The sequence below is a fragment of the Grammomys surdaster genome, unplaced genomic scaffold, assembly GCF_004785775.1.
Source record: "Grammomys surdaster isolate TR1022 unplaced genomic scaffold, NIH_TR_1.0 126391, whole genome shotgun sequence".
Taxonomy (NCBI): domain Eukaryota; kingdom Metazoa; phylum Chordata; class Mammalia; order Rodentia; family Muridae; genus Grammomys; species Grammomys surdaster.
In genome coordinates, this window is record NW_021621185.1 from 14,225,861 (window position 1) to 14,246,133 (window position 20,273).

Consider the following 20,273-nt stretch of genomic DNA (forward strand, 5'->3'; position numbering starts at 1 on the left):
TAAAGTCACTGTGACACCAGTATATACATATATATATAGTCTTTCTGCAGCAGCAATTGGTAGGACAGATCTTTGGATCGATCTCTCTCTCTCTCTCTCTCTCTCTCTCTCTCTCTCTCTCCCGCCCCCCCTCCCTCCCTCCCTCCCTCCCTCCCTCCCTCTGTCTGCATCTCTATCAGAAGTATCACCTGTTGCCTTGGCCACTCATTTTCAACACCATCTTTAAAGGAAGGAAACGAAGGGCCTCTTTTAGTGCCAGGCATGTAGTTTCTTTCGTTCATTATTTCATCAGCATCGTTGTAACCTCCCCCCAGAGAGGCGTGACTTACTTGAAGTTCTGTGGCACTGGAACCGCACTTGGTCAGTTGTGGTTGTGGGTTTCCCCTGTTTGTCTCTCACACACAGCAGGAACAGGTGCATGCCTTTGTTTGAACATTGTTCCTGTAATTGGACCAACCGTCCATGTCCACTATGGTTGTGCAAGGTCATTGTGCTGTTTTCTGGATTTAAGGCTGGTCCCTTGTATAGTGTTAAAAAATATCCAAATTGTAATTCAATAAGTCCTGGATTTAAGGTATTTGGATTTAGACTATCCTTTTTGTTTTTTCCTAGTAAAGGGATTGAGCTTGGGGTCTAATGCTCTACTCTTGTGCTGTATCTTCAGCCCTAAACTCACAGTTACCTTCTAGGTGCCAGTAAGTCTTCTCTTCTGTTGACATCTTTATAGATGTGCTGATGCTTATGAATGTAAAGTACCATAAAAATGACCATAGGTGTCTGTCCATATTGGATATGTGGATTAAGAGAGTGAGGATATTTAGTTTTTCTCTACTTTCACTTTTTATGCCTATTTCATTTTTGCTACTTTTTTCAATAAATTAACCTATATCTGCAGCATGGTGATTGATAATAATGTCCAGTATCCTTTGTTCCTTTCTGTGCTAGACTTTAGCTTTTTATATCAGCTGTCAGAAGGAGTAGCTTTTAAACATGCCATGGTTCTCCTTTCTATGACTCAGATTCAGAAGGACACCTGGGTTTTGAACTTTTAAGTAACTTAATTTGGAGGTATCAAAATTAATAATTGGCATGCAAATATTTTAAACTTTTAAGTTTGTTGAACTTAACATATAGCATATGCAATATTTAAAAATATTTTGTTTTTCCTTATAAAATTATCAATATATTCTTTTCAGCATTTGCTTCGTGTATGTGAATCATGGATGAGTAATAGTTTTGAAGTGAAGGGCTCTTCTGAGAACTACCGAAAAGCTGTAGCTCTACCCTTCTAAAACAATGCCTGACTAATAAGCACTCCTGACCATTGTACAGAGTGAAACTTTTACTGAGGGATGAATTCAATTCAGCAGTTACATTGGTGTCTTGTCTTAAGAGTTTAGAACTGGGGCTTGTAGTCTGTGGTCTGATGAAGGAAGTAGGCCAGTGTCAGTGGTTCCCTTTGTCCCTACCCAGGTGCCTGCTGGTGCTGTTGGACCAAGTCTTTGACCACTTTTAGCTTATGGAGCCCAGCTAAGACAATCAGTGGGCCAGCTGTAATTTTATGACTTCCTGTCACCTTTCAAACGGATTTGAAATTGGAATTGTCTTTTGTTTAATCCTGTTTACTAAATACAAAGTAAACTGTGTGCAGACTCTATCACCCTCTAGAAAATTGGTGGGCTACATAAATAAGTCAAAAAAGTATAAGAAGTATGTTTGCTACAATAAAATATAAATACATATTTGTGATATAAATATAATAGAAATATAAATACAGGAGCTGTACTCACAAATGTTGGAAGAATAAGAAAGGCGTTGCAGAGGAAGTAAATCAAAGCTGAACTGAAAGGTAGTTGAGGGAAAGTATCAAGGGCAAATGACCATTACTGTAGAATCACAAGACGGGTTGACTGAACGGTGGTTTGAACCAGTTGCTGTTGAGGTTGTAGTACTAAGGAAGGGCATAATCACAGCTAAGAAGAAAGACTAGGACTTAGAGAGTCTGGGGAGCATTTTGGATTTACCACCCTGACATTTTAAATAAAGTGTATTTCGTGATTAGTTCTGTGCTTTTACTGGGCATCAACATGGAGACGGATTAAAAGGGTTGAGAACAGAGGTAGAGATTGGTATAGGGTGCTTGTAATTGTTTAGCTGAACAGTGATTAGGCTAGAGATCCCAGATAACAATGGGTCTCATTATTTTGAGATGAACAAACAGGTTTCCGCTCTTTGATTTGAGTGATGAGATAGACAGCCATGCCATTGATGAGCTAAATACAGGGGACGATGGGTTTTAGAGAAAGAGTCTGTAGAGGTAAATTTTGAGAACTCAGTTAGAGATGTCCTATACAAAGTGAGAAGTCTGGGTCTATAGCTCTGAGATAGCTATGTAACCATTTGGGGTGTAGCAGCAAAGACCATAGAGCAGGCTAAGTGTTTGGAGGTGAAGTTACCCACCCATAGGGCAAAACGTGGCAAGGCTTCTGGTCAGATGGGTAAAAAGATAGCTGACAGTTGTTGGGGTTTGCCTTTAAAGGCACATCTTGAATCTGGACCCTTATCTCTTGCTCTGTGTCTCTGCATCTTTTCTTTGTCCTGGCTGGCTCCCAGGCAAGCAAGCATCTTCCCATTATTGTGATGGATATCTGTCTTGAAATATTTGCTGTAAAACCAAATGGCCACTCTTTGAAGCCTCTAAAACTGGGATCCTAAACAAGTCCTTCCATTTTTGAGTTGATTTTTTGAGATATTTTGGTTCAATGATGAAGAACATCTTAGCACACGGTATTATGAAATTTACAACACTGTTGTAATTAATTTTTTCAGTTTGAGTGTTAACCTGGAGTAGTTGAAGGGTATAATGTCATGTGTAATGTTTCCAGAGTTCCAGAGTTAACATAAAACACAACCTAAGAGTGAAAAGTCAAAGAAAAGGAGAGATGTGGGATGTGTGGAAGACAGATAGACAGACAGACGAACACGCACACGCGCGCACACACACACACACACACACACACACACACAGAGAGAGAGACAACAGCCTTGGGGAGGATAAGGATTGTGTTGTTGAGGGAAGAAGATGATTTATAGTCGTCAGTCTTACCTCTGACCTGATCTCTGTCTGTCACTTTTATACTGTGGTGGAACATGCAGTTCCCCAGTTTCAGTTTGTTACCTTCCTCTAAAGCATATATCATTGGAAAATTTACTTTCTGTTTGTACATGTGAACAAATGTTCCCACTTCTTCCATTAATTTTAAAAATAAAAATTCCAAGAAACTTCATTCCACTGGGGTAAATATCTTTTTAAACCCATGGAATTTGAAAATACAGGCTCACAAAACCTTACCATTTGATGCTTAATTTAAAAACACTATGAATTTTAATTTATAACATAAAAATATAAACTACCATTTAAAATAATCTTAAGTCTATAAATTTGAATTCTAAAATATGTAACTAATAAGAGTATCTTAAGGACTTAGTTCATTTCACCTGGCAGCTGGAAATGAAATCTTACAGTGTGCCAGCACTGGCGATTTTCGAATCTAATGATGGCATGAGGTAGAGGTTAGTTGGATACAGAATGGAAGCACTAGAACTCTTGAGCAGGAGTGTTAGTGATTGATTGGCAGGCCCTCACTACTGTCTGTGTGCCTTCCTGAATAGTCAGGGAACACAGCTGCAAGACAAGCAAGGCAGTCCCTGGGACAGAGAGAAGGGTACGGTCAGTGTGCAGATGGCATAAACTTGCCAGCATTGATACATAGAGGAAAAGCAGACTTTAGTCTTGGAGAGGAGGAAAGGGATGTGTGGAAGAAGGAAAATGTACTGGAGACAACAATGCCCCCTGCAGACACCACCCCCACTCTGCCCCCCCTAAAACACAGAATGAATCTCTTGTGAAACATGAAGGATTGAAAGGAAAAGGAAGACTAATTTTATTCATTTAATGTGGAACTTTTTTCCTGATTGGGCTAGCTATAAGAAACCTTGCTAGAATAATTTTTAAAAGTGCTTTAAATGTCTTCAAAGTACTTTTGCATATATTATCATTTGAATCCTCATAAACCCCATAAAATGATATAATTTTCTCCATTTTTATCAGAAGTGAAGCATCTTGATTTGTAATCAGAGATCATTTCAATAAGGACTAAGATTTATTTTTTAAAAAATATTTGTTTTTTTTTATTATGTGTATGTGTCTGTGGACATGTACCATGAGTACAGGTGCCTCTGGAGCCAAGAGGTGCTGTTTGGGGCCCTCTGGAGCTTCCAGAGCAGTCAGTTGTGATCTGCCTGATATGGATACCTGCACCCAAACTTGGGTCCTCTGCAAAAGCAGTATGAGTTCTTAACTGCAAAGCCAGCTCTTCAGCCCCAGGGGTAATAATTCTTTTTTTTTTTTAATTGAAAAAAATTTAAACTACATATTTTTTTTAAAAAAATGTTTTATTGTTTCTCTGTAAATTTTACATTGTACATCCCAATCCCACTCATCTCCTCCTGCCACAGTACCTGTCCTCCACCCTGGCTACCTCCAACTCATCTCCTCCTGCCACAGTACCTGTCCTCCACCCTGGCTACCTCCAACTCATCTCCTCCTGCCACAGTACCTGTCCTCCACCCTGACTACCTCCAACTCAACAGAGGAAAAAAAAATCTTATTGTGGAAGCGATAATGTATTACAGTGTGTCCCACAGTATACCCTTTTGGCCACACTTCTTTGCTTGCAAATGGTCATTGCCATGACTTTTGGTCTGATAAGAGGTCTCTGGCTTCTGCTGCTCTATTGATCTTGGAATTTCACTGGGTCTCCTCTTGGATATCCTGTTGTTGCCCTGTGTTACTGAAGATCCTGTAGTTTTGGATCTGTAAGGCTGGTCTCCTTTATCCACTCCATCAGTTCATTGATGGGGTAGATATTGGGGTAGGCCAATTCAAAGTTTCTTATAGTCTATAAAGTCCTTGCACACATTTGTAACTGTTATTTTGAAGGTCTTGTCTTGTGCTAAAGCTGCTTTGCATTTCTCAGGGATACAGTAGTAAGGTTCTGGTGAGAGCACATTGCCTTGACTTTTCATGGCCTTGTTTTTACGGTGGTGGTGATTGAGATAATTCTATATGTTGATATCTGATCTTGTCTTTGTTTGGTAGATGTTCCTTTCCTTGGTTTCTGTTCCTTTAGCAAAGTATGCTGGCTGTAGGTTGCCTGGTACAGAGCTTCTACAGGCCAGTGAGTGTCACAGAGGGATGGAGCTGGGCTAATAGAAAAGGCTCTGAAGGGCTGTGAGAAAGAGCTAAGGGGATCCTTTCTATACTGAGGCAGGGTCCCTAGGGAATTGAGGTTGTGTTGGGAGCAAGGGTCACTGCAGTGGGTCAGAGCCTGTATCTGAAGTGACAAGGATAATATAAGTTCTGGGGGCAGGGCACCCTGTGTCTCTAACAAGTTGGAATCTCTAGTAAATGAAATTGAGGTTTGTAGAGGGGCCCCTGCAAGCAGGCTGCTATAGGGCTGGTGATGTGAACAGGACTGATTGAAATGGAAGACAGGAAAGAGTGTAATCACCTACCTGAGTCCCAGCCTGGAGTGGGTACTGGGGATCCCATATAGAAAGGTATCTGCTGCTAACACAAAGGGATGAGATGGGCTACAAGGGAGAGCTGAGAGGGTCTGCAGAAAGGAGCAAAGCTGGATTCACACCAAGGGCTCTCCAGGAAACACAGCAGGGTTAGTCATTCTTTACCATAGAGCTGATTCACGGTCTTAGTGCTCTTTAAGACTTGAGGTATACTTTTGTATATCCTGTCAAGAAGGGCAGTTTTGCATACTGAATGTGTAAGCAAGGACTCAGGAATGTTTTCTCTTGAGTTTTATCTGCATTAAGGCATCCTTGGACCACTGGTAGCTGCAGAGAAGGTGAGGGTGTGGTTATCATAGGATACTCAGGAACAAAATTATCGTAAGAGGAATAGAGGTAGGATAATTACTCATGGTGTCTTCCCTGCCATTCTTATAATAACAAATGGTGCTCACACAGCTGGATCTGTGTAGACCTGTCCTTAATCAGAATTAGGAGACTTGAAACCTGAACTCTCATTGCTGAACCTACATTTGCAGAAGCAAAGTAATATAATAATTAAAAAGTTTAAGCCCAGGTCTCTCACCTTATAGTCTAAGGAAAATTATGTAATTTGTCTTAAGTAATAAGTAGGATGAAATGCAGGATTGTGGTGTTTGAATTTAACACAGATTCAATGGGTGCTAACTACTATACTTTAAAATATGAATTTATCATTAATTTAGGAGCATAAGAATTTTATAAAATGGAATAAAATTTAATACTCGGAAAACTATGAAATACTAATGACTGTTGGTAAGAATGCATGTGGAAAGTCGTAAGGTGAAGAGTTCAGTGTGCCTATTTTGTGTAAAGTACCCTTGGTCTTGTGACTAAATAGCGTTGTTCAACTGAGAGTGAGTTAACACGCTTTGTGATTGTACAAAAGTGCCCGGGACAGTCGGCTTACAAGGCGGGAGAGTGGCTTGGCCCTATAGTTTTGCAGGTTTGAGTCTGTCACCTACTGGCTTCTTTTCTTTGGACCTAAAGCAGCTCCTCAAGGGTGGAGCACATGATGGAGCAGGAGCATGGCCTAATGGTTTGGATAAAGAAGAAGGAGAAAAAGAAGGATCTGGTATCTCACTTTCCGCTTCAAGGACACCGGAAGATACCCTTACTAGCCCTGTCTTTTAAAGTCCCTCCACGTTGTCTCCACATTCCTGCTCTCTACAAAACAGTGCCAAGCTGGGTAAACGGCTAACACGTGGGACATTTCAGATGTATTTTTGAGTGACTCAAAGGGAAATGACTCACCTAGCTGTTCATACTTGAACTTACAACATGGCTTTATTTTTTTCTCAAAAAATTTTTTCTCTAGCGATTTTTTTCTTTTTTATCTTTTAATTTTTCAAATATCTGTTTTTAAGAAATCCATTATCTACAGACTCTAATTGGGGCTCTTGGTAACCATCTTGTTTTCTCTGTTGCCTTCCCATAAAAGCTAGCTAACACACCTGAATCATGTTTTTAAGGATAGAAGTGAAAACTATTTTGGTGAGAACCATAAATCTGGGCATTAGCTTTGTTTTTTCTTTCATTTATACTGGGTAGATTCTAATACTAAGTCTAATAATCGATATCCAAATATTTTATCACAGTAATTTTGCTTCTGTTTATATATTGCATCTATCTTCATTTATAGAATTCATATTTTCTACTTCTGTCTCAGTGATAAACACAGTGTGTAAATCTAAAGCATTAACTGCCATGTTGAGTTCACTGTATACCAAAGACAACATTTGGCTTTAAGCTCCTTAGCCTGCAGCACCTCAGTCTGTGGAGTCTGTCTCCACAGAAGTTAGAGGCTCCTGCTCTTAGAGCTCCTGGGACACAAGAACCAGGAGGACCAGGTTGAGTGGTCATCAAACAGCTCACAATAAAACCGCTCAGGAAGGGCAAATTAAATCTCAGTGAATCTCCCTCTGAGGGATAAGTTCACTGTCACTATATGAGCCTATGGGGGTATTTATGAATTTTAATGATATATTAAATACCACTTTTATATTTTAGGGGGCTTAGCAGTTAAATGATTTTCAGATCAACTCCTCACTGCTTAAAGATTCATTCAGTCTGCTATGTGCGATGGATGGCCTTTTGTTTTGGTGTGCAGTGTGTGGTAGATATAACCCAGAGAAGAGTTTAAATACTACTAGAACAAAAAGTAGTGAAAAATTCATTTTTTAAACTCATGAACGATTTAACCCAGAGTATCTGGCTTTAATGTCCTTATTTTCTAAATTATAAGACTAGAAAAGTCAAGAAATTTGTCTACTATTCCTGAGTCAAGCATGCATCTGTGCTAAAAGTGGAATAAAATGGTGTCCTTTGGTTTTCTTGGTGCTTTATGGTTGTTAATGGAGTCACTTGTTACCAGACATTAAGGTGACAATCAGAGTTCTATATGTCCCATATTATTGGCACAACTGAGCCTTATAAAAATGATAAAGTTTTGAAATATCTTTACCGTCTGTATTTAGAGCTCAACAAACATAGTTATAAAGTCGATGCTGACTTTTAAAAACATAGTCTAGTGTTGAACTTTTTCCCTATTTGGCTTTTAATTTTATTTTTTAAAAATTTCATTATATCGTAGATTATTATAGACTTAATTATAAAATACACTTTCTAAAATAAATGAATGCAGTTTCTAAAATAAAACATCCCATTTTATGATTTTCTTTGATATATTTTCTCCCATTTTTTCCTGGCCTCTCTTGGCTGGATAACTTTGACTCCATAGACACTGTGAAAGCGAATCTCCTAGTTTTCCTCTCCTGACCAAAAGCCCCAGCGTAGAGGGGAAGAGGCTTATCTGGAGCACTCTTTAGGTTACCATCAGTCTAGACCAGAAAGGTGAGAGCAAGATCTCAGGCGGAACTGAGTCCGTGGAGGAGCTCTACTCACTGTCTGGCTTCCTGATTTGTTATCTTCTATTCAACCCAGTATACCATGGAAAGAATTTATAGGATGGCTTAGAGCAAGGCTAGCTATGGTTAAAAAAAAAATCTGTGGGGCAGACAAGTGTTTTCAGGTGATACATTTTTTAATCTTTATTAGAGAAGACATAATTCTCTAAAGTAACATCTATAACCTTATTTTTATGTCTTAATTTATTATCTGCAAACCTGATCTTGTAAACTTTTGATTGCCCATTAAATTTGTTAGCGGACAAAACAGAAGTAAAACAGTGTTACTGTTATAAGAAATATTCATGTGTGTAAATAAAGATTCTTTAGGACATAGTGAGAACAATAACTGTGTAATCGGGTCTTTTAAATGTAATAGCCAAGAGAGGTGCAGTGGCATGTGACTGTAGCTCAGCACTCGAAAGAAGGAAGGCGGAAGCTGAAGGCGTGGAGCTCACGGTCATCGTTGCTTACGTTGAGCACAGTCGAGGTTAGAACGTTATGGCAAATACAGAAAACAGACAAACAGAAATAAAATAATAGCTACAGAATGACTTTGGGTAGACATCTTAGGACACTTGTAGGCAATGAATCTTTGGGAGGATGGACATTCTAAGCTGCTCATCGTGGCGCTGTGTATTGCCTCCTGTGACACTGCTGAGTCAACGCCACGTTTAGGGCTTTACATTTCCTTCGGAAGCTGAAAATGGGTAAGCACAGCATCCTGCAGTCGTCACACACCTCCATGTGGAGTCTAGCGCACCCTCAGTGTCTAGGACTCCATTCCTTTATCCTGCTGGGCTCTGGGAAAGCCATATCCAGCCTTCATTCTTGTCAAAACATTGAACTCACTTTTGACCTTATTATCTTCTTTGTATTTCTCTCTTACTGTAGTATTTTAACAAGAAGGAAAAGTAGATCTTTTTTTTTTTCTAAGTAGATTTTTTTTTCTACCTAGTGGAAAAGGAATGATACATAAGACACTGAAAGGTAACACTGCTCAGTTATTTGCAGTTATCTTCTTGAACGGGTCCTACTGAATTGATGCTCTTTGTTGCCAGGCCTACTGTTTCTTTCTTGTTGAGGAGAGAAAGAACCAGAAAGGCTAAATAAGTGTCAAAGGTTACTGTGCCCTCACACAGATTACAGTTTGATCCGTAGTGCATCCTCACAGGGCAGAGTGTCTGCCCTGCTCTGAGAGTTGTGTTCTGACTGAGGTAGTGTGTACCTTTCACATCTTGATCAACTGTGGTCACAAGCAGCTTGTGAACATCTGCCAGCTGTGATGTTTACTCCTTGCTCATGCTCAGAGATAACATGATAGATGGAAAGATGACCAGGGCCTTTTTTAAGTATGATTTTTGAATTATTACAGGAAAGGAATTTGGATGATTAGTTTCAAATTTTTAACCTATTTTGGTAATTGAAGAAGGAAAAATGGAGATTTAAAAATTTCATTTGAGTAATGGAATGTGCTGGTTAGGGTGGTGGCCTGTGAACTGGACGATAAGATGCTGTGCTAAAAAGGAAGGACATTTTTGTTATTAATTACAAACAGACATCATTTGTACTTCTATTCTTCATGGGAGAGTTGGCTGAAGCATTAGTTCAGCTAATTGTCAGTCATGTGAACAGCCAGTTATAAGAACAAAGGTTTCTAATAACTTATTCATAAGGGTTTGATCCTCAGGACCAGACAAAACCATATTACTTTTTCCTTTTAGGAGAATACTGAATAGTTTAGAAAAAAATATTTAGGTAAAATATAATTTTGGCATTAAGGAATCTGCCTGACCTTAAATCTTTCAGAGAAATAATACCTGTTCTGAAGAAGAAAGGGTTTACACAAAGAGTTAAATGCCTTATGTTTGTTGAACTGTGATTTCATGTCCTGTCATAGTAATGATTTTCTTAATGTTCCATAATTACTTTTCAGTGTGTTTTGGGATCTCTACTGTGCAGCTCCAGAGAGACGAGAAACCTGTGAACACTCGAGCGAAGCAAAAGCCTTCCATGATTATGTAAGAGAACATGCACTTTGAAAACAAAGTGTCATTGCCAAGTTTTGTTTTCTAACCACTGTACTAAAAAACATATTGGGCCATTTAACTTTTTTTCTGTGGTACTTAAGAGCTATACCTGTATACCTTAAAAAATGGTTGGCTGCTAATTCAAACGGCAGTAGAAAAGGGTGCTTGATGTTAGCTGAAACGTAGCGTATAGAATGGGAATAAGTCCCACCATGAGAGCTGCTTACCGTTAAGCACAGTGGCTTGGAAATCGAGACTCATGCACTCAGATATATGCAATTTTGTAATCGTAGTCTGTCTGAATTCACTTTTCTTTTTTTGGAGGAGGGGTGGGAGGAGTTACTAGAGATCAACCCCAGGGCCTCACACAAGGTTGACAAATTCTCTACTACTGAATTACATTCTCAGCACATGAGGTTTCAAATGTGTGTAATGAAACAGTTTATATTAAAAAAGTCATTTTAAGCTCCACGTAAATAATATACTCTTGCACAGAAGTTAAAAAAACACTGATTTAAAAATAAAGAATACCTTTTACCACTTCTACAGAATTCAGTTCCTCAAATAAAATTTATTTGAATTAAAGGAAATACTAAAGAAGCGACCTAAAAATTCTAAGCAAAATAAAAATGCGATTTATTAAAAAAGATTCTTAAAGGCAGTAGACTCCCCCTTGCTTAAATATGCCTTATAAAATACAAATTTCACTTTAGAAATCAGCTTACATTGAGGTAAAATTTCTTCAGGAAAAAGTAAAGTGTAAGATGGTCCTATGAGGGTCCTTGTATAGCTGACCAGAGAGGAAATATCGATTGAACCTGGAATGGAGGAAATTCTGCCTTCTTCTTCTGAAAATAGCCACGTCTGGAGCCTAAAGAAATACTTGGTGACACGTACTTAACCAGAGGGATACATGGCTTGGTGGTAGAAGCAAGCATCATTCTGCAGAAAAATCTTTAAAAATGGAACTAGGTCTCAAAAGAGAAACATATTTTGTTCTTCTAAAGGGAAAAAAAATCAGGTTAAACCTAAGAGACTTGTCTAGAAAACTCATAAGCCCTAAAGTAGTGTCAGAAAGGTATGTAGCCGTGGGAAGTTAAGTTCCTGGGTAGGAGGCAGGGCCTATGCCCTGATGGATGTCTTGCTGTGATCACTTTATCTGATACCAGTTGTACTCATCAGCACCTGGGACAAGGAGAACACAAAGGAAAAGGGAGAGACAGGCAAATATTTAGGGCTCCAAACACAGTGTTTACCTGAGCAGTGTTGTTTTGTTCTTTTGCACATGAGTAGTGAGAGAAAGTAAGACAGAATCTCAAGCATGAAGATTCCAAGGCATCTGGGCCGAGTTGGAGTCTTCATCTCTCCTGGCCTTACACTAAAGACATGTGTTACCATTAAGTTATAAACATGCCTGCTGATTTTTTACATTGGGAAGCACTAGAGAGAGCTCTATCATAGAAGTTTTAATATCTCCATGGACAGCTTAAGAAACTAATTGGGGCCAGAGAGATTGCTCAGTCACCGAGAGGAACCGATGGTTTCCCAGATGCCAGCTTCTGAGTGTGGTTCCAGCACCTTTTAAAAAATTAATTAACTAATTAATTAACTAATCAATTAATTAATTTTGTGATATCTCACAACTGTTCCAGGGTATATGATAACCCCTGACACTTGTACATACATGGCATGCACATATGCATACACGCATGCACACACAAATAAATGTTTAAAACAAGAAGCTAATTCCATAGTGTGGTAAGAGCCACCCTACGGTTGACCTTGGGACTTTATGGGGAACACTGAACTCATTCAGAGCCTCGTTTTACACACACAGGTAGATAAGCATGCACCTCTATCCTCACAGCTGCTTCCGATTGCTCTGCTTCACTCACAGGGACTTCCTCGTGTCGGGTTACAGCTGCTATGTGGTTAGAAACTCATACACTCTCTGTAAACTCACTTACAGAAACGATCATGAGTATTCCCTGATTCTTGAATGGTACAGTTTCTGAGATAGATCTGTATAGTTGATATCTCATGCATGCAAGGGGTTTGAAAGACGTGGGAGAAGAGAGGGGAGAGGGAGGCAGAGTGACCTCTAATGTTCTACATGTCACGGTTTTAGCGCCTGTTATGTGATCATTTCCATCTGATGGCGGATGTTTCCTGATGGTTTTTATGGTGGTTCCCAAGGAAGCATTCTGAATTACATTTTTTTCCCAATGGCTAAATTCTTTAAACTAAACAAATTTGTTAATGACTTTAGAATAAACTTACTTATATTTGTAAATTGTCAGGTGAAAAACTGCCTCATTTTTTATTAGCTTTTATCTACATGATTCAAATGAAATGACTCTGTTTTTAAAAAAATGAAATGATAAAAGCTTAAGAAGGTAAATAATGAGTATAGCCCCCTAACTAAAATGTTAATTATCTTTTTATATTTGGGTCACGTATCACTTTGGATTTTGTTACATAATTTGTCTGATTTACATATCTGTAGTGACTATTAATTTTATATTCAGGAGAGTTCTTTAAAACTATTTTCGCTTTTTGGTAAGTTTTTACTTCTCATTAAAATGGGCAATAAAATTTTTTGGCAAAATGAAATATGAATTTTAATATGTAGATGTATTTTCTACCACATTAGGCATTTACTGTTTCTCATGAAAGATACCTTTGTGTTTGCGTGCTGTAAAAGAAATTCTATAACCTGAATAAACATACTTTTGAGCCATTATGTGTGCTAAAACACTATGTTCTATCAGTACTGACCTGCAAACAGCTATTGATGAGTGTGTCCCTTTGTATAGTGTCCGCACAGGCAATGCCATGCATGCTCATTCCCTACAAGGTTCCTTCTTTCTTTCCTGCACCACACTAAGAGTACTTAGTGTAAGTGTCCTCTTGGGCAGTTTAAGTATGAAACACAGTATCATTAGTTAAATGCTCTGTGTCCTATGTCCTACAGTGCCTCTCCAGACCTTCTGTATGTTACAGGACTGAGGTTCTGTACTTTTGACCAACAGGTCACCTTTTCTCCTGGGATGGTGTTGCTCAAATTCAGAATGGATCTCGAACTTTAGTTAAAGCTCTGTAGAAATAATTTACAAACATGCACACAGATGTGGCACCCAGGCCACCTAGGCCACTGACTCCAGTTAAGTTGGCAGTCAAGAAGGACTACTACTTCAGATGCTTCTGCTCATGTCTGTTTAAAATGTATTTATTTATTTACTTTACATCCAATCACAGTTTTCCCTCCCTTCTCTCCTCCCAGTCCTCCCCCTCCCCTCCCTTCATCCCTCTCCCTTTCTCCTCAGAGAAGGGGAGGCCTCTCATGGACATCAACCCCCTTGGCCTCCCAAGTTGATGTAGGACTAGGCAGATCTTCTCCTATTGAGGCTAGACAAGGCAGCCCAGTGAATGGTAAAGGATCCGCAAGCAGGCCACAGAGTCAGAGACAGCCTCTGCTCCTGCTGTTAGGGATACCATGTGAAGACCAAGCTGCACATTTGTTCCATATTTGTAAAGGGCCTAGTTCCATTTTATGCATGCTCTCTAGTGGCTGGTTCAGTCTCTATCAGTCCCTATGGATCCAGGTTAGTTGATTTTGTAGGTTTTCTTGATATGTCTTTGACCTCTTTGGCTCCCTTAATCCTTCTTCCCCCTCTTCCACAAGATTTTCTGAGCTCCACCTAATGTTTGACTGTGGGTCTCTGCATCAGTTTCCATCAGTTCCTAGGTGAAGCTGCTGACATATCAGTTATGCTAGGCTCCTGTCTGCAGGTATGACAGGATATCATTAATAGTGTCTAGTGGGGTCCTTCTCATGGCATGGATCTGATTTCTGCTCCAGCTCTATCCATGCACATTTTGTAGACAGGACAACTACTTGCGGGTCTAAAGTTTGGTGGCTAGGTTGTTGTCCATATCCCTCTATTAGAAGTCTTGCATAGTTACCAGAGGTGGGTGCTTCAAGTTTCTTATCTCCTATTGCTAGGGTCACTCTCGTAGATTCCGGAGAGTTTCCATTGTCCTAGGTTTCTAGCTCATCTCAGAAGTGCACGTCCCCCTTCCAGTTCTCTCTCCCTCTATCCTCCCCACACTTGATCTCTTCTGTTTCCCTCCCCTCCCTACTCAGTTCCCTCCCTCTCTTCACCCCCAATGTCTGTTTCAGTTCCCCTTCTCAGTGAGACTAAGCATCCTCCCTTGAACCTTCCTTGTTACTTAGTTTCTTTGGGTCTGTGGATTGTAGCATGGTTATCCTTACATACATACATGGTATGTACTTATAAATGGATATTAGCTGTACTTGGTAAAATCTGTGCCTTCAATGTAGAGTCATTTTTAAGAGTATGAAAACAGTAGGACTGTACCATAAGGAAGCTGTTCTGATGGTCTTGGATAAGGGCAAAGTCCTTGAGTTAGGGCATGAAAGCCATTGAAAATAAAGAGTAAAATGATAAAAACAGATCACAGATAACACACACACACACACACACACACACACACACACACAGAGAGAGAGAGAGAGAGAGAGAGAGAGAGAGAGAGAGAGAGAGAGAGAGAGAGAGAGAATATTTGTAATTATGAGCTGAAACTTGGGATACCATGATCAGAAATCTCAAACTGAGACCATACAGAAGATTAAGATTAAACTGTAATAATAGTTGATTAGGAACACAGTTAAATAAGTATTCATCCCTAAGGAGAAATATTTAAGAAAAATGATCATATTTAAGGAAGAAATATCATTAAGGCAGATGGACAGTGATACAAGTCAGTGAGAAATGCTGGTTAGACTTGAGTATATGCCATGTCCTATAGTCATGTCCTATAATCAACATGTCCTATAGTCTACAAGCTATCAGATTGTTCCTGTGTCAGTATGTTTCCAGAGTATTCTCTATATCAGGGTAGTGATACAAATTGTGTGATGTTAATGCTATGCCTTGGGTCTCTTGATATTCAAAAGGTTGTTGAAGTAAGATGTAAGGCTCACACTGTATCAATGCCTGAGTGGTTTCTAATATGCCTTAGGTTTATTTTAGAAAGCAGTCCTGTATTATAGTGAGGATAGACTCAAACATTTGTAGAAAAAGAAATGGACCTCAATGAACTTTGGCTTTTTCCTTCAAGTTTTGGAACTTGGAATAATAGGTAGAGAGATATCTTAGTGTATTAGCATTCTTTCTTCCTTGCAACTATCTTAGGAAGCATATATTATAAATAACAGAGTCAAAATGTAAATTATGAACAGATTCATAGCCAAAGCATATTATTAGCTTTTAGAATGTATTCCTTAGGGACATAAGCACACTTAAAAACTAAAAATATATATCATGTTCATTTGTTTTTTTCTTATTTAACTCATACTCAATGAATTGTTGAAGGCATGAACAGCACCTGTCTATTATGCCATAGGAACATTGCGACATTGTATCATTTCCTGTGTCATCCACTCACCCTTCCTTCCTTCCTTCCTTCCTTCCTTCCTTCCTTCCTTCCTTCCTTCCTTCCTTCTTCTTTTTTTGTCAACTTGTCATATTGGAAGAGGGAACTTTAGTTGAGAAAGTGCCTCCATCAGATTGGCATCTGTGGGGCATTTATTTTTTTAATAAATGACTGATGAAGGCAGGTAGCCCACTTGTTGGTGCCACCTGGATAGGTGATCCTGGGTGCTGTAAGGAAGCAGTAGAGAAAGCTTTATTCTTCCATGGCCTTTGCTTTAATTCTTGTTTCTAGGTTCCTGTTCTAAGTTCCTGCCCTGGGTTCCTTAAATGGGTAGTGATATGGGATATATAAACCAAATAAACCCTATCCCCCGCAAGTTGCGTTTAGTGATAGTCTTTATCACAACAAGAGAGAGCACACCAGAACACTTTCTGTACATTATTATTTTCTTCTCCTTATTGCTATCTTTTCCCTCTTCTCTTCACTATTACTATAACTGTGGCCAGGACCATCACAGTTGGCTTACCTATATACCATTATCTATAAGCTCAGGTCTTTCTTTTCCTTTTCCCTTTGATACATTTTCCTCCCAGGGGGTTAGTGAGATGGCTCAGTCAGTAGAGATGATTACAGTGCAAGCCTGGCAACCCAGGTTCAATACCTGCAATGCAAGAAAAAGTAGAGAGAGTCCTACAGCATTGGCCTCCAATCCCCACGTGTTCTGTAGCACAAGTGCCCCCGTCATGCATGCATGTGCGTCCTTTCTCATACATGCTTGCTTTCTATAATAATAATAATAATAATAATAAGATTAAAAAATTCTCTCCTATAGTGTCTACATATTTTTTATGTCTGAGGTTTAAATATCATATCTCACAGAGAAATGTTTGGGTTATCAAAAACAGGAGGAGGCCAGCGGGGTATAAGAATCCCAGTAGGATTTTATGTTTGAAATATAGATGGAACTTACCTTTTTACAATTCTATATTTGTAATTATGTACTTATCTAGTTGTGGGGAAAGTGGAGTGGGTGGGGCGTTACAAGTCCTTGTGTGGGTAGGGATGAGGTCACATACTGGGTTCAGATGAAAGCTTGCTGCGGACTTGCTGCGAGGTCCTGTGGATGCTGTGGTCGTGGGCCTCATTGCTGTGGGCTCTCTGAGCAGCCTTTCACTGGGTGCTGCTTCATCAGATTCAGTTCCTGGGTCACCTGAGAAGCTAGGCTTTTGTGTTCTTCAAGAATGTTTGGGTTTGTTTTGTTGGCATCCATGAGTTTTTAAGAGCTTAGTGGGTTTTGTGCTGTTTCATACAAAACCCCATTATCCAGGCAGCACTGGATTGCTCTGTGCAAGGCTGTACACCTAGATGGGGCATCTGTTAGGCCTTGCAGTCACTTTCAGAATAAAAGTGACTGCAAACCTTCTTAGATGCCTACAGACTTGAGTCCTTTTCCCATGTGCTCTTTAAATGGGTTCCTGGTCAAAGATGACTTCTTTTCGAAATCAAGTTCTATTAACTAGTTACCAACTTTCTACAAGTTCCAGTGGGTCACAGTGAACTTTGCCTTTTATGAAACAAAACAGAGGCTTTGGATGTAGCGCACTGACAGAGCATTTGCCTAATATCCAGGGGTATGTTTATTATCTGCAGCATATTTCCTGATCCTTCCCTCCCCACAGCCTCCAGTGGGAAGAGGTGAGCCTCCCTAGGCTCATTCACATCAGTTCAAGTTCTGCCTCTTGGGTAGAGACTCTCATCTTCTCTCTACTGATCTCTATTATGGCCTAGAACTGTGAGCCTGGCTTTCAGTATTCTACCTGATTTTTGAGTGTTCAAACCACTAAAGAGGGATGTTTTTTAAGAGAGAGAGTTAAAGTAATAACATGTTTTTCCTTTTATATACAATGTGGTAAAATATTTATAATGATAAAAAGTTCATTTTCAAGTTCAGACTGCCTATAAATGATATAGCAACACTAAGCTGTTGTATTAGAAAAATATTTATTTTTTAAATATACTCATTATATTTTTGCCAAATAAATACCATAATAGAGTAGAAGCAATGGGCAAAATTTAGAAAGTTTAGCTAGCATTAAAAAAAATAGCAAGACTGAAATTGTCTTATCATCTTTTATAAACCCCAATAATGAATAAATGAATAATTATAATTTTCTAGTCTTGTAGGTTTTTTGCAAATCAGTCTCAATCTCTCTCTCTCTCTCTCTCTCTCTCTCTCTCTCTCTCCCTGTATGTGTGTATGTATGTGTCTATATTTTAGGGGGCCAGGAATTGAACTCATGGTCTCCCTCATACTAAGGAATCATCCTACCACAGAATTCTATCCCTAGTCCTGTGAGATTTGGTATTTATTTTTTAAACACACACACACACTCACACACCACTTTAGAAAAATTGTTAGTAGAAACCTCAATGGTTGTCATATTGATTATGGCCAATCTTTTTTTTTTTTTTTTTATTGGATGTTTTATTTACATTTCATATGTTGTCCCCTTACCCCATCCCCCACCCACCCAGGAACCCCCAATCCCCTCACACCTCCTCCTTCTTCTTTGTGGATGTAACCTCTATCTACCCCCCCACTCCCACCTCCCCACCCTCAAAACTCCCACCCCCTGGGGCGTCCAGCCTTCATGAGGTCAAGGATCTCATCTTCCACCTGTGCCCAGCAGGGCCCTCCACTCTTATATATTCAGCTAAGGCCCTGGATCCCTCCATAAGTGCTCCCAGGCTGGTGGTTTAGACCCTGGGAGCTGTGGTTGGTTGGTATTGTTGCTCTCCTCATGGGGCCACAAATCCTTTCAGCTCCTTCAGTCTTCACTCTAACTCCTCCATTGAGAACCCCATGATCACTTCAATGGCTAGTTGTGAGCATCTGCCTCTGAATATGTCAGACTCTTGAAGACCTCTGAGGAGACATCCATATCAGGCTCTTATCAGCATGCACTTCCTGACTTCCACATCAGCATCTACCTTTGGTGACTGCACATGGGATGGATACTCAGGTGGAAAGGTCTTCAGACGGCCCCTCCTTCAGTTTTTGTCCCTCGCTTTGTCTCCATATTTGCTCCCTTGAGTATTTTGTTGCTCCTTCTAAGAAGGACCGAATCACCCCCACTTGGTCTTCCTTCTTTATGGACTTCATGTGGCCTGTGAGTTGCATCTTGGGCATTTTAAGGTTCTGGGCTAATATCCAATAATCAGTGAGTGAATACCATGTGTGTTCTTTTGTGATTGGCTTACCTCACTCAGTATGATAATTTCTAGTTCCATCCATTTACCTAGGAACCTCTCAAATTCATTGTTTTTAATAGCTGAGTAATACTCCATTGTGTAAATATACCACATTTTTTTAATCCATTCCTCAGTTGAAGGACATCTGGGTTCTTTCCAGCTCCTGGCTATTATAAATAAGGCTGCTATGAACATAGTTGAGCATATGTCCTTATTATATGTTCGAGCACCTTCTGGGTATATGCCTAGGAGTGGTATAGCTGGATCCTCGGGTAATGCTATGTCCAATTTTCTGAGGAACCGCCACACTGATTTCCAAAGTGGTTGCACCATCTTGCAGTCCCACCAACAATGGAGGAGTGTTCCTCTTTCTCCACACCCTCGCCAGCATCTACTATCACCTGAGTTTTTAATCTTAGCCATTCTGACTGGTGTGAGATGGAATCTCAGGGTTGTTTTGATTTGCATTTCCCTGACGACTAAGGATGCCGAGCATTTCTTTAGGTGCTTCTCGATGGCCAATCTTTTTATATCAATTATGTGATACCTTTTCTAAAGACAATAAGAGATATACAGGCAGTGATCTCTCTCTTTCTGCATGCTCTCCATAGTGTGATTTTGTCATTCCATTGTCAAAAAATCTGTAACCAGATTACTCCAAGCTAATTCTAATGATTCACTTACAGTCACTAGAATGTTGGGAATTATACTGTCAGGAAGAGCCCTGTCCTCCTGCCTTGTCCTCTGGAATAACTGTTCTGTGGCTCTATGTGCTTGGGATCATCCCTTTCAAAATCCAGGTAGCATTTTGTGATGAAATCAGTTTGGAGGCTGTAGGTCCTGGCCACATGCATCCTTCTGCCTTCCTGCACATCAGAACAACTGTTCACATTTCATGCACACCCTACTCTCCCCAAGACTTTGAATGGGAGTGCCTATAGATTATTTGGTCTTTGAGTTACATAGGCATTTTTTTGGTGAACTGAAGGTGTACTAAAGT

General features: G+C 39.6%; 1 protein-coding gene across 3 annotated transcripts in view; it reads left to right on the forward strand.

Moving 5' to 3' along the window:
• Positions 1-20,273, forward strand: part of Ssbp2 (single stranded DNA binding protein 2) — a 266,016-nt gene that overhangs the window by 102,175 nt on the left and 143,568 nt on the right. For all 3 annotated transcript variants that reach the window (XM_028760092.1, XM_028760094.1, XM_028760093.1), the window contains exon 4: positions 10,468-10,552. In XM_028760092.1, the coding sequence (XP_028615925.1) occupies positions 10,468-10,552 (85 nt within the window). The remainder of the gene's footprint in view (positions 1-10,467; positions 10,553-20,273) is intronic.